This window comes from Mobula hypostoma, chromosome 12 (genome assembly GCF_963921235.1).
Source record: "Mobula hypostoma chromosome 12, sMobHyp1.1, whole genome shotgun sequence".
NCBI classification, from domain to species: domain Eukaryota; kingdom Metazoa; phylum Chordata; class Chondrichthyes; order Myliobatiformes; family Myliobatidae; genus Mobula; species Mobula hypostoma.
The window spans coordinates 98,968,807-98,981,933 of NC_086108.1; the positions used below are offsets into that span (position 1 = coordinate 98,968,807).

Here is a 13,127-nt window from a genome sequence, read left to right on the forward strand (position 1 = left end):
AGTACAACTTGAGAAACTGTCATATGACTGGCAGCTAGCCAAACACAGATAAAAGAGATTAGCTTTATTTGTTACATGTACATTGAAACATAGTGCAATGTGTCATTAACGTCAAATCAAATCAGTGAGGATTGTGCTGGGCAGCCCACAAGTGTCACGGTTCCAGTGCCAATATACCATACCCCAACTGTAGGAATGTGGGATTGAACCAGAGCACCTGCAGGAAACCCCCACCATCATGGGAGAATGTACAAACGTTTTACAGATGCAGTGGGGATTGAACCCCAACTGATTTTACAGCTGTACTGTAAAACACTGTACTAACCACTACACTACTGTACCACTCTAAAACTGGGACTAAATCTGTCAGTTTTATCTCTGCCCCACACCATCCTAAATGAAACAATTGTAGCATCATTTTATCTGCCTTGAAGTGTAAGTTCAAACCTCATATGTTTCAACATCAATGGCTCCAAAACTGGCTGTAGTTGCTAAAAGTCAAAAAAGTATTTGAACGCAAGCAGCATTACCCAAGGTATCAAGCATCTCAAAAACACCAAGTACAAAAGCAAGATCTAACAGATAAAAAAGATAAACTTTTTTAGTCAGCTGACTGAAACATCAGCGTCTTATACATCAGTGTCTATGGATCTAGGCAGAACACTTCTGATGCAGTGATTTTCACCATGACGTATAGATTTTTGCAATCCCTCAATATGGAATCAATGGATAAGATTATCAATGCAAAACAATCCAAGTCAGATTCCTTCAAGATTCAAGATTGTTTAATGTAATTTCCAGTACACAAGTGTAAAGGAGAACAAAGTAATTGTTACGCCGGCTTCAATGCAGCACACAAAAATCCTCACAAAGTATAGAACACGTTAATAATAAAAAATACACAATATAAAAACACAAGATACTTTTTATAGGCACTGTATATAAGCTATTCACCCCCCCAGAAGTTTTCATGTGTTATTGTTTTACAAGATTGAATCACAGTGGATTTAAATTGGCTTTCATGACAATGATCAACAGAAAAAGTCTCTTTTGTATCAAAGTGAAAACAGATCTCTACAGGGCGATTTTAATTAATACAAATATAAAACACAAAATAATTGATGCATAAGCATTCACACCCCCCCCCCTTAATATGTCACACCAAATCATCACTGGTGCAGCCAATAGGTTTTAGAAGCAACATAATTAGTTAAATGTGTGCAGTCAAGGTGTTTCAATTGATTGTAGTAAAAATACACCTGTATCTGGAAGGTCCAACTGCCGGTGAATCAGTATCCTGGTAAAAACTAAACAATGAAGACAAAAGAATACTCTAAGCAACTTCACAAAAAGGTTATTGAAAAGTACAAGTCAGGAAGTGCATACAAGAAAATTCCCTTGGAGTACAGTTAAGTCAATCATCAAGAAATGGAAAGAATATGGCACAGCTGTAAATCTGCCTAGAGCAGGCTGTCCTCAAAAACTGAGTGACCGTGCAAGAAGGGGACTAGTGAGGGAGGCCACCAAGAGACTGTGACAACTCTGGAGGAGTTACAAGCTTTAGTGGCTGAGATGGGAGAGACTGCACATACAACTACTGCCCAGATACTTCCTTTATGGGAGAGTGGCAAAGAGTTGAAAAAAAGTTACATGAAATTTCAGCTAAACTTTTCCAGAATGCATGTGGAAGACTCTGAAGTCAGCTAGGAGAAGGTTCTATGATCTGAGGAAACCAAAATTGAGCTTTTTTGCCAGACTAAACACTATGTTTGGCCTAAGCCAAACACTACACATCATCAAAAACACACCATTCCTACCATAAAGCATGGTGCTGGCTGCATCATGCTGTGGGGATGCTTCACTGCAGCAGGCCCTGGAAGATTTGTGAAGGTAGAGGGTAAAATGGGTGCAGCAAAATACAGGGAAATCCTGATGCAACCTGCAAGAGAACTGCAACTTGGGAGAAGATTTGTTTTCCAGCAAGACAATGACCCCATGCATTAAGCCAAAGCTACACAGGAATGGCTTAAAAACAAAGTTAATGTTGTGGAGTGGCCGTGTCAGAATCCAGAACTCAATCCAATTGAGAATTTCTGGCTGAACCTGACAAGGGCTGCTCACTCACAATTCTCATGCAATCTGACACAGCTTGAGCAGTTTTGTAAAGAACAGGGAAAAATTAGTGTCCAGATGTGCAAAGCTGGTAAAGACCCAGCCACACAGACACAAGGCATATAATTGCTGCAAAGGTGCATCTACTAAATACTGACTTGAAGGAGGTGAATACTTATGCGAGCAATTATTTTATGTTTTATATTTGTAATTAATTTAGATCACTTTGTAGAGATCTGTTTTCACTTTGACATAAAAGAGTTTATCAGTTGACCAGTGTCAAAAAAAAACAAATTAAACAGTGTCAAAAACAAATTAACAGTGTCAAAACTGTGATTTATTGTTCTAAAATAATAAAACATGAAAACTTCATAGGGGGAGGGTGAATACTTTTTATAGGCACTGTATTGATTGTCCTTAAAGTGATGCTAAGCACAGGAGAGTCCGTACATAAGGTGACCAACAAGAAATTATAAAGTAGTGGTGGTTGGGGGAGTGGAGGGCTGGGTTAGGAGGTAGAGCTGTTGATCAGCCTTACTGTTTGAGGAAAGAAACTGTTTTTGAGTCTGGTGATCTTGGCATGGCTGCTACATAGCCTCCTCCCTGATGGAAATGGAACAAACAGTCCATGAGCAGGGTGAGTGGAATTCTTCATGATGTCACTGGCCCTCTTCTGGCACCTTTCTGTATACATGTCCTTTATGGTGGGTAAGCTGGTGCTGGTGATGCAGTTTTGCCTACCCACTGTAGGGCTTTCCTGTCCACCACAGTGCAGTTTCCATACCAATCAATGATGCAACTCGTTAGGATACTGTACATCTATAGAATGACGCAAATATAGATATGTGTATCTTGAGCTATTTTAAGGATCAAATGCATCACCACTTCACAGCTTAACTGCAAAAGGAAAATCAGTTACCAAAAATATTATTTTCAATAAGTAACATCCTGCTCACATCTCCAGTAGTTATATTTTCAGACTTTGAAGGATTCGCAAGTGTCAGTGGACATAGTTCATTTGTTAGGATTTTGACAATTACAGGTATACAAGCACTCACACAGTAGCTGGTTGACTTTAACCTCTCAAAATGCTTCTAAATGAAACAATAACTTTCAAGAGAATTCATTCAGTGAATGAGTTACAATTTAATGTGCTACCTAACTGTTTATATACTAAACAAAATTCAGAACAAAACATTAAATCTTATCTTCACACGCTGGCCATCTCACCTGCTGGGTGTTACAAGCATTTGGATCATTCTTTTTCATTCAAAACTTGTGACTGAAGTTCATTACTATACAATGCTGCTCATCTTTTCCTATTAACGTAATGACATAACACAACGAATTTTTTTTCAAAAACTATGTAAATAATCACACATTATCTATGTGATTACGGCAGAGGAAAGAAATAAAAACAGAAAAGGCTTGGAAGACTCAGCTGGTCTGGCAGTATCCGCAGAAAGAGAGAGGTAACATTTCAGGTCAAAGACTTTATACTATCTGACCTATTCAGTTTTTTTAGATACATGGGAAAAACACAAAACAAAATGCAATCAACAACTCTCAATAAAAATTAATTTGAGATGTGTTATAAAGCTTTAATAAGAGGTAAAAATAACAAACATGAGAAATTCTGCAGATACTGGAAATCCAAAGTAACACACAAAATGCTAGAGGAACTCAAGTCAGGCAGCATCTTCTTCAGTCAACCTGAAAAAGGGTCTTGGCCCAAAATATTGACTGTTTATTCATTTCCATAGATGCTGCCTGAACTGCTGACTTCCTCCAGTATTTTATGCATATTGCTATAGAAAAATAATACCAGAAACCACTAAGAGCACAGCCGTGCTGAATAATAATAGTCACACCATCAAGATTCAATCACTACTTAATTCAGGGGCAATGAATGAAAGGACAATTTAACATTTAAACTACCTCCTATGCAAAAGAATGCACATCTAGTTACAGAACTTGACAATTCATTACAATGTACAAACTCAGTTAATTTCCATCCGGGAATCCATTATGTGTGTTTAAATGTCTGTCAGGATTAGCACAAGGTAAAGCCTCACATTATACATGACGTCACAAGTGTCAGACATAGCCAATTTGTTCTGTCATTCAACTCACAGCCATAATGTTAAGTGAAAATGAATTTATGCAGAAATGATATTGACAATTCCTGAAGGAGAGAGGTATATTCATTATCTCTGCTAAGAAGGTTCCTCAGTATTTCAGCAGGTACAGTCATCAAATTGCTGTTTATAGAGCTATGTTGTCTATAATGACAGAAAACAATATATTTCCTGCTCCTTGTTTCGATATTCAATGTGAAAATATTCAAATGCTCTAAACATTCACATACAAATTAAAGTCACCCATGATCTTCCATTTATTATATCCTGGTAGAAGCCTGAACAAAGCTCCAACACCACCTAAATGTTGTGTGCTGTTAATTCTCTGCATCCTCTATATCTTTCACTATTTTCTCCATGAAGCTCATTTCACAGCTTTTACTTCACTCTAATGATTTCATCATGGCTCTGACCATCTCAGCTCCAATCTGCTGTCTTGTATTTACTACAAAACAATTATTCAGCATTTCTCTTCATAGTTCAGACATACTCACAAAGGCATCCATTAGTTCCTTTAAAATCCTACATGTAAAATGAACTGTTACAGCTATGGCATTGCACAAACTCTTCTTCCAAATTAACATTTCAGTGAAGAATTTCTTCATGTCATTTTTCGCCACTTCCTATTTCTCTTTAAACAAAACTTTCCTTTCTACCGTCACCCGACATTGTGTCAACCAAACTTTTCTTCTGGGTACTTTCTCAACACTCCATTCAGTGTTACAAAGCAACAATCAGTATGCCTGATGCTCCATAGAATTCCTTAGTTTGTCTTTGCATCCACCAATTTTACCGTAACATATCTTGCCAAAATGTTGAATGAACACAGCATTCAATCCATTCAATAAACCAAACTAACATCTCAAGGATTGTCCACATCACAAATCTACAGAGGATGGATGTCTGTGGACAATAACAGTGCCCCTCAGGAATGTGAGCAAATATTAATTCCAAATATCATTTTCTAAATCCTTCCATCTTTTTCACCCTTGAAATCTTTCCCCCTTTTCTTCAGTAGGTATAACCCAAAGAATAACTCTGGGTTATACCTACTTTAGTTAACAGGTGCCTTCTATGCTTCTTAGAATCTCACTGTCACCTCAGGGCTGAGAGATTTGTCTGCAGGTCTATTTAGCATTCCACTAAGACTCTCTGTTTCATAACTGGTGATGCCTTTCAGGCATCCGACCTCTTGACAGAGGTGTGCCTTTTCTCAAGCAGGTGTGTGTATTGCACCATAGTTCTGTATATCTTCTGTATCACATGACTGACCTTGGCAGTTCATTTTGAAACAGGAACTGTTGTTATTACTAGTTAATGTTCTCCCCCTTTTTGGAAAACGGTGACTATTTAAAATTGCATTGTTTACAGAAAAAAAAACTTTTATGGATTTTCATTAGAAGTAAAATACATTTACCTGAACTTGGTTCTTAAAGCCCAATAGAAATCCACTATATCAAGATTGCAATCCAAATTAATCTTGAATTCCTTTTGGAGCCCTTTATTTCACATGTGCAACTAGTATTGGTGCAAGATCCCAATTATCCTCTGGGATAATTATACGCAAATATATTCTAACGGTTCTTCTAATACTTATGACAGTGAGTGACTAAGGTTTGCAAGTCAGGAAGCTTAGATCATCCAGGAAATTCAATAATAAGCATAGGCTCTGATACAAAAGCATTTGTGAGGGAAATACAAATGATCATTCCTTGGTAAGTATCTGGTGACCCATTAAAAACCTATATATGAATATGGAACAAGGAGAGAATCAGGCTAGACTATCACTGCCCCACAGTTAAATATACAAAGGATAACCACAGGTAATACAATTGATGACAACACTGGGTTGCATTCACCTCAGAACAGTGCAATATTTCAAAGCCTTAATGATGCAATGGGGGGCAGGGGAGGAAGGGAATGTTTCTGGAAAAAGGCAACTGAAAAAATCATTTTTGGGCATGGACTTCAAAAGAAAATAGACTGCAGCACAAAAGATGTACGAACATAAGAGCAGTGTGTGCTTATACAAACCCTTAAGGTTCCTTGGCCTTTCAAAGAGACAATTGCCAATCTAATCTTGGCTTCAACTCCATTTTCTTATTTCATCCTTGATATCTCTGAAGCCTTTAAGTCTGGTAAATTCTGGTGGGGTGCCAGAAGATTGGAAAACAACCAATTTCATGACCTGCCTACCTTCTTCCTTTTATTCCATGGCCCATTCGCCACTCTTACCAGATGTCTTCTTCTATGGCCCTTTACCTCCTCCAAATATCACTTCCCAGTTTCTCATATCATTCCCCACTCTCACCTGCCCACCTTCCTCCTCATCGGTCCCACCTATCACCTGCCAGCTTTTACTACTCCCCTTCCACCTCCTTATTCTGGCTTCTGCCCACTTCCTTTCCAGTCCTGATATAGGGTCTCAACCTGAAATGTCGATTGCTTCATTCCACCTCCCCCCTGCCAGATGCTGCCTGACTTACTGAATTCCTCCAGCATCATGTGCATCTTCCTCAAGATTTCCAGCATCAATAGAATCTTCTGTCTCTGATTTGCCATACATTAAACATTAAAGCTGTGATCACTGGTTCTGGACTATCACATTAGGAACATCCTTCCAGTCTCCAGTTTGTCGAGTCCTGTTACAATATTTTAGGCTTCTATGAGAACCTCTCTCATTCTCCTCATATATAGTCTTGCCACCTCAGGAATTGGTCAATTAAGCCTTCCTTGCACTATTTCCATGGCAAGAACAGTTGCAGTAAGACATTTTTTCTCCTTAACTCAATTCCTTTTACAATGAAGGCTGGCTCACCATTGCCTTCCTATTTGTACCTGAGCACTTGCTCTCAGTGACCTATCAATAAGGACATTCATGTTGCATTGCGTCTTCTCTCTTCTCAACCTATCAGAATTCAGATAATGCCTTCCTGTTTTTTTGGAACCGAATTGAATAATTGCATGTTAAAACATAATTCATGTTAAACTACATCTGTTATGCATTTCCACTCATCCAACTTGCTAAATCACATCACATTAGGGCTGCTTTGCATGCTCCTCAATGTTCATATTCCCCTTCCAACATCCCCACTGTTTGCAAAAGTGTTGTTATATTGTCAGAAATACACCCCATTAATGCTTTATGTTTTTTATACTAATTATTTTTGTGATTATAGAAAAAATTGCCATTGACTGCCAAGATCCAACAAGTACCCTTCAAAAACAAACTTTGCTGAATCAGAAAAATAGCACTTAAAATAAAATTCTCTTCAATAATTAAAAATTAAAGACAGTAGAAACAACCCAGGAGCTGTCTGCACACTATTCATGGATCGAACCACAATATTCCTTCCATTGTTTCTCGAAAGGTACATACAGATAGGTATCTCCTGTCAGCACACTCGGGGAGGCATGGTAAAGTCAAAATGAGATGTGGAACTAGACATCTAGGTGTGTCAGTAACAATGAATTCTTTGAATTGAATTGACTTTATTACTTACATCCTTCATATAATGAGGAGTAAAAATCTTTACGTTATGTCTCCGTCTAAATGTGTAATGTGCAATTTATAGTAATTTATAATAAATAATATAATAAAGTATGACTATGACTATGTACAACAGAATGGTCAATACAACATAGAAATACAGTTGTGTCAGCATGAATTAAGCAGTCTGATGGCCTGGTGGAAAAAGCTGTCCCGGAGCCTATTAGTCCTGCCTTTATGCTGCAGTACCATTTCTTGGATGGTAACAGCTGGAACAGTTTGTGGTTGGGGTGACTCAGCTCCTCAATGATCCTTCGGGCCCTTTTTGCACACCTGTCTTTGTAAGTGTCCTGAATAGTGGGAAGTTCACATCTACAGATGTGCTTGGTCTATCTGCACCACTCTCTGCAGAGTCCTGCGATTGAGGGAGGTACAGTTCCCATGCCAGGCAGTGATGCAGCCAGTCAGGATACTCTCAATTGTGCCCCTGTAGAAAGTTCTTGGGATTTGGGGGCCCATACCAAACTTCTTTGACCGTCTATGGTGAAAGGCGCTGTTGTGCTTTTTTCACTACATAGCCGGTATGTAGACCACGTGAAATCCTCACTGATATTTATGCCGAGGAACTTAAAGCTGTTCACCCTCTCAATCCCAGATCCATTGATGTCAATAGGGGCTAGCCTGTCTCCACTCCTCCTGTAGTCCACAACCAGCACCTTTGTTTTTGCAACATTGAGGGACATGTTGTTTTCTCTGCAGGGCCAAGGTACCTGAAAACTGTTCCTCCTGATAAATATCTCAAAACTTGCAAGAACTTCTTGTCTCCCAAATAAAAAGCCACTGGGTGGTCCAGTGCATTGGATAATGCATTGCAATATAGGGAAATCTATAAAAAACATAATTTTTTTGCTGCTGCCACATGCCAAGAAGATTTTCCCTCCTCCTCCACCCCACCCACCTAAAAATATACGGCATTAGATCTAGATTGTAAAAGCACCAACTGACTGGAAAAGTGTAACACTCAGTGTGTTATAATCATGTACGTTCATTGAAAGACCAGAATATGCAAAACCATATTTTGGCTGAACTTGCTACAGGAGTAGGTTCCAGTAACATTAGATCATGCAAAAGATTGAATGGAAACATTTCAGTCCTTTCTAAAATGTAGTTTCCTGATGCTTTCCCAGATAGGATTTCATAACTTATCAATCTGTAATGATTAGAGTAGAAAAGTACAGCACAGAAACAGGCTCTTCAGCCCATCTAGTTAGTACCAAAATTCTTACATGTGGAACATTTCATTTCAGTATTTGCTCAAATGTTTTACTTTGAAATACATTTAATTCACTATCCCATTCTACCTCTCCTTCTAGATGATGAAAAGTTAAGAGCACATGGTACTGAACACACAATTAATAAAGTATCAACCTCCTAATTCAAGAAGCCACCACCGAACAAAAGATATTATATTCATTAAAACAAAACTTCCGCCTACCAAATCGCTTGGGGCGTTAAGAGCACTAATTAACAACTCACAAGCAGCATAAAACACTATTCCTGCCAAATCCGAAAACAATAGATCTTGTATTGCGTATAAGAATATTCCCTCACCAAAGTAGCTGACTTAACCCAAAACAGCCATCTTTTGGGTAAGCAAAAGGTAAGACTGCTGTTAAAAACCAAACAGTCGGCAACCTCTCTCTCTACGCCTCCATTAAAGGATATTAAAGAAATGAGAGACTTGCTGGTGGGCAGCAAGCCAAGAATCCAACAACAATTAAACAGTTTTCCTTCATCCACCACTCCTCCAGTGGCCGATATTAAAGTAAATTCTTACGGCCTGGAGACCAGGCTCCTCTGGCCTGACTGAATTTCCAACTTTTACGCAACAAAACCTCAAAACTAAAATGAACAAATTGCAAAAACAAACCACATAAACACATGCACAAATAAAGGAAAATAACATTAAAACACCCAAAGGCAACAACCATGAACTTCATCTATGTAGTTCCATTCTCCTCAGTAGCTCCAGATCATTCCAATTTAGATTACAGGGAGAGGTGAGAACATTGGAGGAAGAAAGGGTATATGGAAGTGGGACATCGTCAAACATTTCCCACTTGAAATATTTATCATACTAATATTAAAGGCAAGGAGAGAACTCCTGTTAAGATTGCTATTGCTTCAAAGTTTTTAAAACTTGCAGCCAATCCCTAAGCAGGCATAATATTAAAATACAGTTACATAAATAATTGCTTTGTCAAAAAATAACAGCGAGGACATTTTGCCTGTGTCAACACGATCACCCTGAAAGCTGCCCTATAATCCAGTCTCACATTTCCTCAACCCTCATTTACCACGTCCTCTCCAATATTCCAAGATATTCCTCACTCTTCCTCTCTCTCAATGTCATCATCACTCACCCTTCTTTCCTCCCTCTCATGCAACACATCATGTCTACGCAATCTTTCTCCTATTCTCCATCAAGCACACTCCTCTCACATGCTTTCATCTCTGCACCTCCACCACACTTTCTCCTACTCTTGACATTTCAGCATTCACATTTAACAAACACACAAATCATCATAACCACTCACTAGTGGACTGCAAACACTGAAGAGTTCCATTAATATCTCCCTGCACAGTGCACAACCCCCTCCCCCTTACCATTTTGTTCAACTTTGGCTTCCCCACATGCTCCCCTCAACTCTTCCCCAACCACCTCTACTCTCCCAACTTCCCCCACTCACACTGGACCCATCCCACTCAGCACCCTCCCACCTTTGCCCCGCCAAATCCCTAAAACACAACATTTCAAGAAGAGCTTTTCCCCCTCCACCATCAGATTTCTGAATGGGCAATCAACCCATGAACACTACATCAGCAATTTTCCTTTTTTTTTTGCGCTACTTAATTATTTTTTTATATACACATAGTAAATTATAGTTTTTTTTAATCATCCATTGTACTGTACTGATGCCAAATATATGCCAGTGATATTAAACCTGATTGTGATTCTCACCTATTTACTCACCCCACTCTCACATTTCTACTCTACCACCGCCCAGCCCCCATTTCCCCAATTGGTCTCTCCCGTATGTCTCCCCAACCCACACACAACCCCTTCCTCTCCCCCACCACTCTCCCTTCTCAACCCCACTCCTCCGTACACCACTCTCCCCACCACTCCACCTACCCCCAACTCCTCCACTTCCCCCACCACTCTCCCCACCTCACCCACCACTCTCCTCCCGCTCCTCTCCCCACCCCTCTCCTCTCCCTTTACCTGCACTGGGTCCGCCGCCATCTTGCCGGCTCTCCCTCTCTCTCTGCCGACCGTCCCTCCGCCGATGGCGATGCCGACTCTGCGCTGCCACTAAAAGCCGGGACGCGCCGTGCTTTTTCCCCCCCTTTTTCCCGTCTGTCTGCAGCAGGCCGGGTGAGTCGCGGTTTAAGTTCCTGAGCTCGCCGAAAGGCCAGGCCGCTCAGCAGCGCATCCCGGCCGGCGACCCCTCCCCTCCCCTCCGGCGGGGCTCGAGCGACGGCCGCAAGCGATCGGGGCCCGGGTGGGTGTCAGCTCGCCATCCGCCCCCTCGCTCGGCGTCCGTTCCGCACGCTTCAGCCACTTCTTCCCGGCCCCTTCGCAAGTTCCGCCGAGGCTGGCTTACCCCACTTTCCTCGCCCTTCCCCCCCTCCTCTTCGACAGCAGCCCGGACACGAACCGAGCGTTCAAACTGTGAACCTCCGCCCTCTGAGGAGTGTCCGCCCGCTCTCCTCCCCAGTCCCAGCTCTCCAGCGTCATGTGACCCGGCGCTCCGGCTCCAGCCGCCGCCGTGTCAGAGGCAGTTCCGTGTGTCCGAAACTTTCTCGGTCCGTTTGTGCAAGAGGGGCTAGTGTTTGAGTGTGCATGCACGTTTGTGTCTCTGTAAGTGTGTGTGAGTGAAGTGCAGTGGGTATATTTATGCGAGTGCATGTTTGTGCAAGGGCATGTTTACGTGAGTAAATGTGTGTACATTTTTGTGCAAATGAAGTTTAAGGACATGTTTATGTGTGTAAGTATATGTGCATGCTTATGTGTATACGTGTAAGTGAAGTGTGTGAGCATGTTTGCGTATATGAAGTGTAAGGACATGTTTATGTGTGTAAATGTGTATGCATATATGTCTATCCCTGTAAGTGAAGTGTGCTAGTATTGTTTAAGTGAGTGTAACTGAAGGGTACTTCATTTTGATGTGTGTAAAATGTGTGTATGTTTGTGTAAATGAAGTTTATGGGCATATTTGTGTGCAAGTTTGTAAGTTTATGCATGTTTATAAAAGTTTGTGCATCTGTATGTAAATGTATTCATCTACGAATCTAAGTGCAATATGTTTTTCCGTAAGTGTGTGTTCATGTGTCTGTTTTATGCATGTTTAAACCTCGTGAGAGTATCAGTACGTTAGCAGGTTTGTATTTGTACCTCTGTGTAATAGTATGCATGTGTGTTATGGCTTTGTATGTAAGTATATGGAGCAGAATTGATGGGCCAGCTGGCCTAACTCTCCTCCTATGTTTTATGATCTAAGTTTGCACATACATGCAAATACATGGTTCGGTGTAAGAATATGTGAGTCTGTTTGTGTGGAAGTATACATTTGTACTTCTACCTTGCATAAGAGTGCAGATATGTTTTTGCCTATAACTGTGTGTAAGAATGCATATGCATGTATCTCTTTGGCTCTGTGTCTAAAGACTGCTTCTGTGCATTTGTCCATGGCTCTGTAAATCGCTATGCAAAAAATAATGTCCTACTGTTTAACCCCAACTTTTCTTTCTCCTTGTCAATGTCCCCACCCATATTAAATGTTTGCGCAGAAGTTAAATTAAACTCCATCCATTCTAAAGAAACTCCATTAACAAACACTCCTTCTTTCATTTAAACCACTGTATGCTGTGTAATCTTCCTAGACATTGGCTCCCAAAACGTCCTCCATGTCAAAGGAAATGTTTTTATTCCCACCGTTATTATAAGCATACAATAAAACCTAATTTTATAAATTGTGCCCTCCCATCTTCCAAGATATTTGTTTCTTTTGTTTTTCCCTGTTCCAATAACCTTAACCCCTCCTCCCTAATATGAAAACCAAAAACAAGATTCTGTACACTGAAGCCAAATAATCTTGCCTTTCCTCTTAATGAGGGAGGGGTGTTGTTAGTGTGGCAAGTTAATGTCTGCAGTATAAATTGGATCATCTTAAAGCATGACAGTTCATAAGTGCTTTGTATGGAACATGTCCATTAAGTATGCAATTTCTCACCACAATTATTTTCATCCCACTCCCACTCTGTCCTCTCCATCTCTGTCCCCCACACAGTTCTAATGAAGGTCAACATAAGCATGAGTAATA

At 40.3% G+C, this 13,127-nt stretch overlaps 1 protein-coding gene across 3 annotated transcripts in view; it reads right to left on the reverse strand.

Annotated features, from left to right (window-relative positions):
* Positions 1 to 11,497, reverse strand: part of LOC134355032 (serine/threonine-protein kinase N2-like) — a 160,186-nt gene extending 148,689 nt beyond the window's left edge. For 2 of the 3 annotated variants that reach the window (XM_063064694.1, XM_063064693.1), the window contains exon 1: positions 11,027 to 11,497. In XM_063064694.1, the coding sequence (XP_062920764.1) occupies positions 11,027 to 11,047 (21 nt within the window). In that variant the 5' untranslated portion in view covers positions 11,048 to 11,497. The remainder of the gene's footprint in view (positions 1 to 11,026) is intronic. The other variant, XM_063064695.1, reaches the window with a different exon arrangement.
* Positions 11,498 to 13,127: the final 1,630 nt, after the last annotated feature.